This window comes from Sinocyclocheilus grahami, unplaced genomic scaffold (assembly GCF_001515645.1).
Source record: "Sinocyclocheilus grahami isolate Dianchi unplaced genomic scaffold, SAMN03320097.WGS_v1.1 scaffold100.1, whole genome shotgun sequence".
NCBI lineage: Eukaryota > Metazoa > Chordata > Actinopteri > Cypriniformes > Cyprinidae > Sinocyclocheilus > Sinocyclocheilus grahami.
This window is the reverse complement of record NW_015505279.1, coordinates 1,470,325-1,485,267: the sequence shown is the minus strand read 5'-3', so window position 1 is coordinate 1,485,267 and position 14,943 is coordinate 1,470,325. Positions and strand designations below refer to the sequence as shown.

General features: G+C 35.7%; 1 protein-coding gene across 1 annotated transcript in view; it reads left to right on the top strand.

The window, feature by feature from the left end:
* ubr3 (ubiquitin protein ligase E3 component n-recognin 3) overlaps window positions 1–14,943 on the top strand; it is a 74,768-nt gene that overhangs the window by 16,193 nt on the left and 43,632 nt on the right. Inside the window, exons 19-32 of the mRNA XM_016276290.1 lie at window positions 331–427; window positions 3,032–3,173; window positions 3,278–3,382; window positions 3,862–4,056; window positions 4,143–4,207; window positions 5,107–5,248; window positions 5,353–5,457; window positions 5,937–6,131; window positions 8,733–8,837; window positions 9,317–9,511; window positions 9,598–9,662; window positions 10,621–10,762; window positions 10,867–10,971; window positions 11,451–11,645. Coding sequence (XP_016131776.1) covers window positions 331–427; window positions 3,032–3,173; window positions 3,278–3,382; window positions 3,862–4,056; window positions 4,143–4,207; window positions 5,107–5,248; window positions 5,353–5,457; window positions 5,937–6,131; window positions 8,733–8,837; window positions 9,317–9,511; window positions 9,598–9,662; window positions 10,621–10,762; window positions 10,867–10,971; window positions 11,451–11,645 — 1,853 coding nt within the window. The remainder of the gene's footprint in view (window positions 1–330; window positions 428–3,031; window positions 3,174–3,277; window positions 3,383–3,861; window positions 4,057–4,142; window positions 4,208–5,106; window positions 5,249–5,352; window positions 5,458–5,936; window positions 6,132–8,732; window positions 8,838–9,316; window positions 9,512–9,597; window positions 9,663–10,620; window positions 10,763–10,866; window positions 10,972–11,450; window positions 11,646–14,943) is intronic.

Below are 14,943 nucleotides of genomic sequence, written 5' to 3'. Positions count from 1 at the left end.
ACTGTGGTGCAAGTGTGCTGTAGTGCTAATGAGATGAGTTTAGGTAACAGGAGTCAACTAAACATCAGGATATTTTCATCCGTTTCTTGGTAATCGATATTTATACAGTGTTTCAGCATTCAAACGATGAGTTTTCTACTGCTCGTTTTCTAAAACGGTAATTTTTTTTAGATAATAATTATATAACTATGATACTATGTAACTGTATTGTGGTCATCAAGCTTATTGCTGAGCTCTCGCCACATGGTGGCAGGCTGAGACTGTTTCTAAAGTATTCTCCTTTTTCATAACTCACACCCTGTGTTTATTTCCTGCGTGTGTGTTTTCCAGCGGAAGTCTGGGAGAACGAGTTTGACCCTATAATGGTGATTCTACGCACCGTGTACCGCAGAGACGTGCAGTCGGCCATGGATCGATACGCAGCATTGTGAGTCTCTGAAATCCTCCAGACTCATCTCAACATTCACTTTATCATGTAAACACCGTTTCACTTCATTTATCACAAAACGACATTCCTTGAGGTACAGTCTATAAAAGCATTCAAATACGGCACAGTTTATACACACATATATTCAGTGAGGTTTGAATCGTTGTAAATGTTAGGGTAGTGACAGCACAGAGTTTTCCTGTTCCTAGATAAGGCATATATGGACTAATGTAGGCAGTCTTAAATGAGGAAATGAGACTCTGGGTATTGTTTCATCCAGTAATGTTGGGAAACAACAATTCAGTCTGAGGTGGAACCTCTCTGAGATGATGTTGAAACCAAACTGAGAAGAAAAAAAAAAACACTCACCTATGGAGCCCTAAAGTGCTCGGTTTTGTATGCTGCTGACCTTGAGTTTGAGGGACGCTGTGTAATAGAGGGAATTTTCTTCAGGGTCACTACTTTTCTTGTTCTGAGGAAGGTGTTCATGGAGGGACTTGCACCTGAAATGGGTTTTCCCCAATTAGAGTCACATCACGGAGAATCAATACATCACACCTCAAATACAGACTCCCTCTCCAACCACAGCCTTTACAAACATTTCCTGTTCATCTCCGCCACATGCGGAATTTCCATATGTATGGTAGTAATAAAAACACATCAGCAGCCTAAAGTGATTCCAAAACAAGATTCGAAGTTCTTATTTTATTTATTTATTTATTTATTTTATTATTATTTTTTATTATTATTTATTTATTTTATTTTATATTTTTTATATTATTGTATTTTTTATATTTTATTTTATTGTATTTTTTATATTTTATTTTATTTTTATTTAGTTTTTTTATTTTATTTATTATTTTTATTTTATATTTTAATTTATTGTAATTTTAATTTAATTTTATATTTAATTTTATTTTATATTTAATTAAATATTTTTTTATTTTATTTTATTTTTTTTCAAATGAAATTCACTTCACTTCTGGAATGTATGTCTTTTTTTAAGTGCAATGGTTTAGTGCTGAAAATGCTATCCATCATGAAACATGGGCTTTAACGTTTCTTTGTCATGTTGTCTTTAAAGGCATATTCTGGTCTTTATAAGATCAGTGGTCTGGTTAAATGATAGTTTTGCAGTAGCTGCAAGATCAACATGAAATCCGTGAGAGATGTCGTGTGAGTGGTTTTCAGCGGGACGTGACGTTGGCTGTGTCAGTTTGTGAATATGTTTTGGTTGTGCTCGTGTCCGGCCGCTGGATGATGGATTACCTGTCGAGAGGACTTAATGTTTTATATCCCACGGTCCTTTCAATGCTAATGGAGTCAATGATGTCTTTAAAGCAGGGCAGCTGTGTTCAAGTCTCAAAAAGCTACACTTTGTTTGCAGTCGTGCATGTTCTGCTGCATTCATGTCTTCTGTTGCTTGACCTCAATAATATCAGTAGTGCATTGTAAACATGTCTGTTTTTTGACTAATACAACAATTCTTAGTCTATAATTTTGCGACTCGCTGGAATCATACACTTATAGGGTGTGTCATACTGTACTTTAGATCCTAAAACACAATATGAATCCGGTAACACTTTATTTTAAGGATCAATTCTCACTATTAACTAGTTGCTTATTAGCATGCATATTACTAGCATGTTGGCCGTTTCTTAGTACATATAAAGCACATATGAATGCCTTATTCTGCATCACCATATTTAGATCCCTTAATCCGACCCCATAACTAAACTTAACAACTACCTTACTAACTATTAATTAATAAGCAGCAAATTAGGGCTTTATGGAGGCAAAAGTCTTAGTTACTAGTGAATATGTGTTGTGAATAGGGGGAAGTCGTGGCCTAATGGTTAGAGAGTCGGACTCGTAAGTAGTGCAGAGCACTAATTCTGAGTATGGGTCACCATACTTGGCCACATGTCACGTCACTAAATGAATATGTGAATAAGTGTTAGCGAATAAAAAACCCAAGTGAACATGTTGGGGAATGTATAGAATTCCAAATTGACAAAAGCATAATTTTACAAGTTCAAAGTTTTTTTTTTTTTTGCTTAATGTCCAGTTTGTCCACCTCCACAGTAGCTTTTGAAGTAAATGTTGTAATGTCATTGTAACATTTTGTTGATGTAACGGTTGCTGTCACTCAAAAAACACCATATTTGATTTGACCGCTACTAATGAGTGGAACGTGATCCGGCTGTAAAGCCTTAAATTTGGGTCTTTTCCTCACACGGGCTATTGTATGACTACAGAAGACAGGTTGTGGACATCTTGTATCATTATTTTATGGTGCTGTCATTTTGGAGACTGACAGCCCCGTTCCCCATTCATTAACATCATATGGAAAAGAGCAGCTTGGACAATCTGCTAAATAAATATCTCCTTTTGTATTCTAAGAATCAAATGAATAAATTATGATAGAATTGACGTTTTGGTGTGAAATATTTCGAATGATGTTTAATGTTGTGTTTCAGGATTACACTGGAAAAAAAAAATATTTTATTTTTATAATTAGATTTTTAATTTTAGTATGGAAACTATGCTAAAGCCAGTTGCATTGTTTAATGATTGTCTAATAAGTATTTTTGCCTTTTGTAGTTTGAAACAGTCAGGTGTTCATACGGGGAACCCCTGGCCGCCCTATAAGGAGAGGACCCCTCTGCACCCCTGCTATAGAGGACTGGTGCGCCTTCTGCACTGCAAAACCCTACATATCGTCATCTTCACTCTGCTTTACAAGGTGAAACTTATCTTGGAATAAAATGTGTGTGGTTTAATTTGTTTTAAATGCATGGTTTTCCCAGTGTTATTTGATAACCGTTGACTGTTTGTTTGTTTGTTTAGATCTGGATGGATCATCAGAACATGTCTGAACATGTGTTGTGTATGGTGCTCTACCTGATAGAACTTGGACTTGATAATCCGGTTCAGGATGATAAAGTGGAAGAAGTAAGCATTTCCCCCTAAATAAATTATTATATTATTATTTTTAATTATTATAATATTTTTGTAAAAAATACTCGTGTTTTTTATTTTACAGTGAAATATTGCAGTGGGATTTTTTTTTTATTTAGTATTTTTTGTTATTAATAATATTGATATATAATCACAAGCTGTTAGCTAAATTATGTAGCTCTACAAACAAGCAAACCTGGAATTCTTTTTTTAAAATCAAAATTACAGTTTTTGATTTAAAAAAAAAAAAAAAGTGCATCCCAAAGATCCAATCTGATTGGCTGGCTTCAGCACAACTTCCAACACACTCAACCAGACGGCATACTGTGATTACTCTATTAGCACTTGACTAATTAAATCGGGGTTAGTCCAGTGTTAGAACTAGACTAGATTATTAGTGGCAGCTGAAAGCACAAGCTTTGGATAAGGATTCCAGGCTATTGTTGTTGTTGTTTTTTCTCACTCTGTCGTAGGAGCCCTGTATTGAGGAGCACTGCCATGACAGCTGGTTCCCGGGCACCAGCCTGCTGTCTAACCTCCATCACGTCATCAACTTTGTGCGGGTTCGAGTGCCAGAGACGGCACCTGAGGTGGAGAGGAAGAGAGAGAGGGAGAGAGAACGAGAAGCTCCAGCCAGCACCAGCTCTGAGAGCAGCACCTTCGGACAGGTGAGCCAGACACTCTCAGGTGTGCAGAGTCTTCTGACCTTCACGCATCTCTGTTTAGTGTTTAAGACATCACTCTCGTTTCACAGAGTTCCAGAAGGCTGACAGGAAATTGGAGAGAGGTAGAAGGATTTGGGAATGATTTTAAAGTGGTGTGAAATGATACAGTGCTCTCTCCCACCTTCAATACCACGAGTGAGGTCCCCTTGAGCCAGTGAGGCCCTGAGGTGCCCCCAACTGCTCCCCGGGCAGCAAAAATGGCTCCGGGTGTGTGTTCACGGTGTGTGTGTGTGTTCACTGCTGTGTGTGTGCACTTAGGATGGGATAAATGCAGAGCACTAATTCTGAGTATGGGTCACCATACTTGGCCACATGTCACGTCACTAAATGAATATGTGAATAAGTGTTAGCGAATAAAAAACCCAAGTGAACATGTTGGGGAATGTATAGAATTCCAAATTGACAAAAGCATAATTTTACAAGTTCAAAGTTTTTTTTTTTTTTGCTTAATGTCCAGTTTGTCCACCTCCACAGTAGCTTTTGAAGTAAATGTTGTAATGTCATTGTAACATTTTGTTGATGTAACGGTTGCTGTCACTCAAAAAACACCATATTTGATTTGACCGCTACTAATGAGTGGAACGTGATCCGGCTGTAAAGCCTTAAATTTGGGTCTTTTCCTCACACGGGCTATTGTATGACTACAGAAGACAGGTTGTGGACATCTTATATCATTATTTTATGGTGCTGTCATTTTGGAGACTGACAGCCCCGTTCCCCATTCATTAACATCATATGGAAAAGAGCAGCTTGGACAATCTGCTAAATAAATATCTCCTTTTGTATTCTAAGAATCAAATGAATAAATAATGATAGAATTGACGTTTTGGTGTGAAATATTTCGAATGATGTTTAATGTTGTGTTTCAGGATTACACTGGAAAAAAAAAATATTTTATTTTTATAATTAGATTTTTAATTTTAGTATGGAAACTATGCTAAAGCCAGTTGCATTGTTTAATGATTGTCTAATAAGTATTTTTGCCTTTTGTAGTTTGAAACAGTCAGGTGTTCATACGGGGAACCCCTGGCCGCCCTATAAGGAGAGGACCCCTCTGCACCCCTGCTATAGAGGACTGGTGCGCCTTCTGCACTGCAAAACCCTACATATCGTCATCTTCACTCTGCTTTACAAGGTGAAACTTATCTTGGAATAAAATGTGTGTGGTTTAATTTGTTTTAAATGCATGGTTTTCCCAGTGTTATTTGATAACCGTTGACTGTTTGTTTGTTTGTTTAGATCTGGATGGATCATCAGAACATGTCTGAACATGTGTTGTGTATGGTGCTCTACCTGATAGAACTTGGACTTGATAATCCGGTTCAGGATGATAAAGTGGAAGAAGTAAGCATTTCCCCCTAAATAAATTATTATATTATTATTTTTAATTATTATAATATTTTTGTAAAAAATACTCGTGTTTTTTATTTTACAGTGAAATATTGCAGTGGGATTTTTTTTTTATTTAGTATTTTTTGTTATTAATAATATTGATATATAATCACAAGCTGTTAGCTAAATTATGTAGCTCTACAAACAAGCAAACCTGGAATTCTTTTTTTAAAATCAAAATTACAGTTTTTGATTTAAAAAAAAAAAAAAAGTGCATCCCAAAGATCCAATCTGATTGGCTGGCTTCAGCACAACTTCCAACACACTCAACCAGACGGCATACTGTGATTACTCTATTAGCACTTGACTAATTAAATCGGGGTTAGTCCAGTGTTAGAACTAGACTAGATTATTAGTGGCAGCTGAAAGCACAAGCTTTGGATAAGGATTCCAGGCTATTGTTGTTGTTGTTTTTTCTCACTCTGTCGTAGGAGCCCTGTATTGAGGAGCACTGCCATGACAGCTGGTTCCCGGGCACCAGCCTGCTGTCTAACCTCCATCACGTCATCAACTTTGTGCGGGTTCGAGTGCCAGAGACGGCACCTGAGGTGGAGAGGAAGAGAGAGAGGGAGAGAGAACGAGAAGCTCCAGCCAGCACCAGCTCTGAGAGCAGCACCTTCGGACAGGTGAGCCAGACACTCTCAGGTGTGCAGAGTCTTCTGACCTTCACGCATCTCTGTTTAGTGTTTAAGACATCACTCTCGTTTCACAGAGTTCCAGAAGGCTGACAGGAAATTGGAGAGAGGTAGAAGGATTTGGGAATGATTTTAAAGTGGTGTGAAATGATTTCTAGAGTTCCGTTTTGGATAACCAAGTTTGGAATGGTTTGAATTAGGAAGACTGCACTCGTTTTGTTATTCATAGACCAGCTCGTTTCTTGTCATTAATATTTCCAATAATTATACTGACACAAGTAAGTGGGTCTGTGACAAATAAGCTTGTCTGAGATTCTGAAAACGGGAAGAACATATATTGCTTAAAATTGATGGGCAAAGATTTTAGAAATGTAATGTAGTGTTTGCAAAAAAAAACAACTTTATATTAATTAAAAAATGTCAAGTGATGTAAACGAGTAACAATTTTAATACATGACCGTGAACATCTGATGGATGATGTTGTTAAACATTTTTTAAGTTAACTTTGTTTACAAATAATGACATTTTAATAATGGATATTACAGTTGTTGTGAGGATCAAATGCTTAACATATTAATATTTTGAAACATGACTGCTTCACTACTTTTGAAAAAAAGAAGTTTTGCCAAGTAATTAGGAACACTACAGTTAAAAAGTTTTTGTTTCTTCTTAAAGAAGTATTTTATGCTCATCCAGGCTGCATTTACTTGATCAAAAATACAGGGGAAAAATGTTGTGAAATATTACAATTAAAAATAACGTATTTCTATTTTAATATACTTTAAAATATAATTTATTCCTGTGGTGGCAAAGCTGAATTTTCATTTTCATTTGTCTTGTAGATTTTATGTATGTGTTCGTCATTAAAGAGGTTTATTCAAGTCTTCGGTTCTCTGAAGATATTGCACACAGATCCAGACGCACAAAATGAATATCATGCCATTGACCCAATTACAAATAAATGCACAGGAAATAGAGCACTGGTCATAATGTACCATGTGGTACTTTTAGTTTTCTGTGATTGTGTGTGGGTTATTTTATTTTATTTATTTATTTATTTTTTTTGTGCATTGTAAACTGTGCCAGATTTCTCCTGCTTGGTTTGTTTTACGTGTTCACAGAATGTTCTAGCTAGAGATGAGTGATGAGAGGAAGTTTTCTAATTCTGAGTATGGGTCACCATACTTGGCCACATGTCACGTCACTAAATGAATATGTGAATAAGTGTTAGCGAATAAAAAACCCAAGTGAACATGTTGGGGAATGTATAGAATTCCAAATTGACAAAAGCATAATTTTACAAGTTCAAAGTTTTTTTTTTTTTTGCTTAATGTCCAGTTTGTCCACCTCCACAGTAGCTTTTGAAGTAAATGTTGTAATGTCATTGTAACATTTTGTTGATGTAACGGTTGCTGTCACTCAAAAAACACCATATTTGATTTGACCGCTACTAATGAGTGGAACGTGATCCGGCTGTAAAGCCTTAAATTTGGGTCTTTTCCTCACACGGGCTATTGTATGACTACAGAAGACAGGTTGTGGACATCTTATATCATTATTTTATGGTGCTGTCATTTTGGAGACTGACAGCCCCGTTCCCCATTCATTAACATCATATGGAAAAGAGCAGCTTGGACAATCTGCTAAATAAATATCTCCTTTTGTATTCTAAGAATCAAATGAATAAATAATGATAGAATTGACGTTTTGGTGTGAAATATTTCGAATGATGTTTAATGTTGTGTTTCAGGATTACACTGGAAAAAAAAAATATTTTATTTTTATAATTAGATTTTTAATTTTAGTATGGAAACTATGCTAAAGCCAGTTGCATTGTTTAATGATTGTCTAATAAGTATTTTTGCCTTTTGTAGTTTGAAACAGTCAGGTGTTCATACGGGGAACCCCTGGCCGCCCTATAAGGAGAGGACCCCTCTGCACCCCTGCTATAGAGGACTGGTGCGCCTTCTGCACTGCAAAACCCTACATATCGTCATCTTCACTCTGCTTTACAAGGTGAAACTGTATCATTATTTTATGGTGCTGTCATTTTGGAGACTGACAGCCCCGTTCCCCATTCATTAACATCATATGGAAAAGAGCAGCTTGGACAATCTGCTAAATAAATATCTCCTTTTGTATTCTAAGAATCAAATGAATAAATTATGATAGAATTGACGTTTTGGTGTGAAATATTTCGAATGATGTTTAATGTTGTGTTTCAGGATTACACTGGAAATTTTTTTTATTTATTTTTATAATTAGATTTTTAATTTTAGTATGGAAACTATGCTAAAGCCAGTTGCATTGTTTAATGATTGTCTAATAAGTATTTTTGCCTTTTGTAGTTTGAAACAGTCAGGTGTTCATACGGGGAACCCCTGGCCGCCCTATAAGGAGAGGACCCCTCTGCACCCCTGCTATAGAGGACTGGTGCGCCTTCTGCACTGCAAAACCCTACATATCGTCATCTTTACTCTGCTTTACAAGGTGAAACTTATCTTGGAATAAAATGTGTGTGGTTTAATTTGTTTTAAATGCATGGTTTTCCCAGTGTTATTTGATAACCGTTGACTGTGTTTGTTTGTTTAGATCTGGATGGATCATCAGAACATGTCTGAACATGTGTTGTGTATGGTGCTCTACCTGATAGAACTTGGACTTGATAATCCGGTTCAGGATGATAAAGTGGAAGAAGTAAGCATTTCCCCCTAAATAAATTATTATATTATTATTTTTAATTATTATAATATTTTTGTAAAAAATACTCGTGTTTTTTATTTTACAGTGAAATATTGCAGTGGGATTTTTTTTTTATTTAGTATTTTTTGTTATTAATAATATTGATATATAATCACAAGCTGTTAGCTAAATTATGTAGCTCTACAAACAAGCAAACCTGGAATTCTTTTTTTAAAATCAAAATTACAGTTTTTGATTTAAAAAAAAAAAAAAAGTGCATCCCAAAGATCCAATCTGATTGGCTGGCTTCAGCACAACTTCCAACACACTCAACCAGACGGCATACTGTGATTACTCTATTAGCACTTGACTAATTAAATCGGGGTTAGTCCAGTGTTAGAACTAGACTAGATTATTAGTGGCGGCTGAAAGCACAAGCTTTGTATAAGGATTCCAGGCTATTGTTGTTGTTGTTTTTTCTCACTCTGTCGTAGGAGCCCTGTATTGAGGAGCACTGCCATGACAGCTGGTTCCCGGGCACCAGCCTGCTGTCTAACCTCCATCACGTCATCAACTTTGTGCGGGTTCGAGTGCCAGAGACGGCACCTGAGGTGGAGAGGAAGAGAGAGAGGGAGAGAGAACGAGAAGCTCCAGCCAGCACCAGCTCTGAGAGCAGCACCTTCGGACAGGTGAGCCAGACACTCTCAGGTGTGCAGAGTCTTCTGACCTTCACGCATCTCTGTTTAGTGTTTAAGACATCACTCTCGTTTCACAGAGTTCCAGAAGGCTGACAGGAAATTGGAGAGAGGTAGAAGGATTTGGGAATGATTTTAAAGTGGTGTGAAATGATTTCTAGAGTTCCGTTTTGGATAACCAAGTTTGGAATGGTTTGAATTAGGAAGACTGCACTCGTTTTGTTATTCATAGACCAGCTCGTTTCTTGTCATTAATATTTCCAATAATTATACTGACACAAGTAAGTGGGTCTGTGAAATATTTTATTTTTATAATTAGATTTTTAATTTTAGTATGGAAACTATGCTAAAGCCAGTTGCATTGTTTAATGATTGTCTAATAAGTATTTTTGCCTTTTGTAGTTTGAAACAGTCAGGTGTTCATACGGGGAACCCCTGGCCGCCCTATAAGGAGAGGACCCCTCTGCACCCCTGCTATAGAGGACTGGTGCGCCTTCTGCACTGCAAAACCCTACATATCGTCATCTTCACTCTGCTTTACAAGGTGAAACTTATCTTGGAATAAAATGTGTGTGGTTTAATTTGTTTTAAATGCATGGTTTTCCCAGTGTTATTTGATAACCCTACATATCGTCATCTTTACTCTGCTTTACAAGGTGAAACTTATCTTGGAATAAAATGTGTGTGGTTTAATTTGTTTTAAATGCATGGTTTTCCCAGTGTTATTTGATAACCGTTGACTGTTTGTTTGTTTGTTTAGATCTGGATGGATCATCAGAACATGTCTGAACATGTGTTGTGTATGGTGCTCTACCTGATAGAACTTGGACTTGATAATCCGGTTCAGGATGATAAAGTGGAAGAAGTAAGCATTTCCCCCTAAATAAATTATTTTATTATTATTTTTTAATTATTATAATATTTTTGTAAAAAATACTCGTGTTTTTTATTTTACAGTGAAATATTGCAGTAGGATTTTTTTTTTATTTAGTATTTTTTGTTATTAATAATAATAATAATAATTATTATTATTATTATTAAACTATGCTAAAGCCAGTTGCATTGTTTAATGATTGTCTAATAAGTATTTTTGCCTTTTGTAGTTTGAAACAGTCAGGTGTTCATACGGGGAACCCCTGGCCGCCCTATAAGGAGAGGACCCCTCTGCACCCCTGCTATAGAGGACTGGTGCGCCTTCTGCACTGCAAAACCCTACATATCGTCATCTTTACTCTGCTTTACAAGGTGAAACTTATCTTGGAATAAAATGTGTGTGGTTTAATTTGTTTTAAATGCATGGTTTTCCCAGTGTTATTTGATAACCGTTGACTGTTTGTTTGTTTGTTTAGATCTGGATGGATCATCAGAACATGTCTGAACATGTGTTGTGTATGGTGCTCTACCTGATAGAACTTGGACTTGATAATCCGGTTCAGGATGATAAAGTGGAAGAAGTAAGCATTTCCCCCTAAATAAATTATTATATTATTATTTTTAATTATTATAATATTTTTGTAAAAAATACTCGTGTTTTTTATTTTACAGTGAAATATTGCAGTGGGATTTTTTTTTTATTTAGTATTTTTTGTTATTAATAATATTGATATATAATCACAAGCTGTTAGCTAAATTATGTAGCTCTACAAACAAGCAAACCTGGAATTCTTTTTTTAAAATCAAAATTACAGTTTTTGATTTAAAAAAAAAAAAAAAGTGCATCCCAAAGATCCAATCTGATTGGCTGGCTTCAGCACAACTTCCAACACACTCAACCAGACGGCATACTGTGATTACTCTATTAGCACTTGACTAATTAAATCGGGGTTAGTCCAGTGTTAGAACTAGACTAGATTATTAGTGGCAGCTGAAAGCACAAGCTTTGGATAAGGATTCCAGGCTATTGTTGTTGTTGTTTTTTCTCACTCTGTCGTAGGAGCCCTGTATTGAGGAGCACTGCCATGACAGCTGGTTCCCGGGCACCAGCCTGCTGTCTAACCTCCATCACGTCATCAACTTTGTGCGGGTTCGAGTGCCAGAGACGGCACCTGAGGTGGAGAGGAAGAGAGAGAGGGAGAGAGAACGAGAAGCTCCAGCCAGCACCAGCTCTGAGAGCAGCACCCTCGGACAGGTGAGCCGGACACTCTCAGGGTCCTCTGACTCGACGCTTTTGTTTGGGATTGTACAAGTTGTTGTCTGTATGCTGTTGTGTTGATGACATCACTCTCATTTAGTGCTGCCAAACGATTAATCGCGATTAATCGCATCCAAAGGAAAAGTTTGTTTACATAATATATATGTGTGTGTGTGTACCGTTTATATTTATTATGTGTATATATATAAATACACACAATATTTAAAAAATATTTACGTGTGTGCATATATGTATATATGTGTGTGTATAATTTATATATAAATATAAATATTTCATATATAAACAAAACATATTTTTCTTAAATATACATATACATGGGTGTGTATGTGTATATATACATAATAAATATACACCGTACACGCACACAAATTATGTAAACATTTTTATTTGGGATGCGATTAATCGTGATTAATGGTTTGACAGCACTACTCTCATTTCGCAGAGTTCCAGAAGGCTGACAGGAAATTGGAGAGAGGTAGAGGGATCTGGGAATGATTTTAAAGTGATGTGAAATGATTTCTGGAGTTCTGTTTTGGATGGTTTGAATTAGGATGACTGCGCTCGTTTTGTTTTGTAGACATTCTTTTGAAATATTCATAGACCTGTTGCTCGTTTCTTGTCATTAACATTTCCAATAATTATACTGTGTGTATAATTTATATATAAATATAAATATTTCATATATAAACAAAACATATTTTTCTTAAATATACATATACATGGGTGTGTATGTGTATATATATATATAATAAATATACACCGTACACGCACACAAATTATGTAAACATTTTTATTTGGGATGCGATTAATCGTGATTAATGGTTTGACAGCACTACTCTCATTTCGCAGAGTTCCAGAAGGCTGACAGGAAATTGGAGAGAGGTAGAGGGATCTGGGAATGATTTTAAAGTGATGTGAAATGATTTCTGGAGTTCTGTTTTGGATGGTTTGAATTAGGATGACTGCGCTCGTTTTGTTTTGTAGACATTCTTTTGAAATATTCATAGACCTGTTGCTCGTTTCTTGTCATTAACATTTCCAATAATTATACTGACACAAGTAAGTGGGTCTGTGACAAATAAGCTTGTGTGAGATTATGAAAACGGGAAGAAAAGGTATAGCTTAAAATGATTGGTCAAAGAAATGTGATCTTGTATTCTTGATGTCTTCTAACATTTGCAAAAACATTTATATTAATTAGAAAAAATTGAAGTGGTGTAAACAAGTAACAATTAGATTGACAACTTCAATACACATGAGTGTGAACATCTGATGATGGATGATGTTGTTGTTAAACATTTTTTAAGGTAACTCATTTTTCATTTGATTAAAAATCATGATATTTTAGTAATGAATATTACAATTGTTGTGAGGATCAAAAGCATAACATATTAATATTTTAAGACATGACTGCTTCACTACTTTTGTGAAAATTAAAAGAAAATATATGTTTTGCCAAGTAACTAGATTAATATATGTACACTACCGTTCAAACGTTAAGATTTTTAATATTTCTTAATGTGTCTCTTATGCTCATCAAGACTGCATTTATTTGATCAAAATTACAGAAACAAATCTGTAATACTGTGCACTATAAAATAAAAATCCTGTTGTTTTTACAAACAAAAACAACAACAACAAAAAAAATCCTGGCTGCTGTGGTTGCCAGAATAATTCTGTAAAAAACACAGTAAAAATGTAAACATGTTTACAGAACAACCTGTAAATTTCACTGTATAAAACTGTAATTTACAAACAAGAAAATTGCTATTTAAATCTGCAAATCCAACAATGCACACTGCTACAAAAATCTATTTTGTACCTTTAACATATACTGACAACCACCATAATAATGCAGGTGGTAAAAGAGGAAGAACATGAAGAATTATGAAAAAGTTTCCACGAGCTAAATTATGCTAGTATACAGAAGGTGCAGTCATTCACGCAAACACAAAACACCATTGTGGCAACACACACGGCACTAAAATAATGCAATAAACATTCATTAAACAACAGAAGATGTAGCAAAAAACCCAAATATGCAGAACTGATAACAAAACCTATTAGGAAACATAATTATTTAAACACAATACTTTAAATTGTGGGAATATCAGCTTATAGTTTTTCCACTGTAAATTATACTTACATTTGCCTTTTTTACAGTTTAAAAACCGTATATTTAACAGTATTTTACTGTAAAATTACATGAAATGTCCAGTTAGATCAGTTTTTCCCTGTATGTTGTACGGGAACTTGCCTATTAATTTTTTTTTTCTTCCAGTATTCTCTGATTAATGAGTCTTGTGTAGATTTTACGTAACGTATCGCAAATGTGTTCTATAAAGAGGTTTATTCAAGTCTTCAGTTCTCAGTTCATCTCTGAAATTCTGTGCGCAATTTCTTCTATTAGACCCAGACACACAAAATGAGTATCATGCCATTGACCAAATTACAAAGAAGTGCACCGGAAATAGAGCACTGGTCGTGATGTACCTTGTGGTACTTTTAGTTTTCTGTGATTGTGTGTGTGTGTTTTTCGTCTGTGCATTGATCTGTCCAGTTTTCTCCTGCTTGGTTTGTTTGACGTGTCCACAGTATGTTCTAGCTAGAGATGAGTGTAAGTGATGAGAGGAAGTTTGCTTTAACCGCATGCGTTTCTAGTGATGTATAGTGATATAATGAGTCTTGAGCCCAGCGGTCAGCGGTTCACTGCTCATCATTAAATATTCATCCACTTCAGTGAGATCAGCATGCTAATTAAACACACTATGAACAACTGACACGTTCCATAAGGGTTAGTTCTCCGTATATGCAAAGGAATTATCTTTTATCATATTGATTCAAGAATATGTTCTTCCAGTCATTGGTCAGAAATGTCATGAATGCATTTAAACTAGACTAAAGCAGATCTATTTTTCTGACCAATGTCAGGTCTAACCTTCAGCTTCACCTCTGTGTATTTCACTTGGAGTTTGAAGTCCTCCGTGATCTTCTTTCCGGTCCTTCTGTTTCCCCCGTTGGGCAGCAAATGTCACTTGCCTAATAACTGTTTCTTATGAGACACTTCCACCGGGGCTGCTTACTGGTTCAGAAAGCCGAATCCGAGTCTAGAGTGTAATAGTTTAAATCTCTGAATACTAAGGAGTGGTGACTCTGCAGTTTCTTTAAAGAGAGAGTTCACCCAAAAATGAAAATTACCCCATAATTTACTCACCCTCAAGCCATCCTAGGTGTATATGACTTTCTCCTTTCCTATGAATACAAGAGTTATATT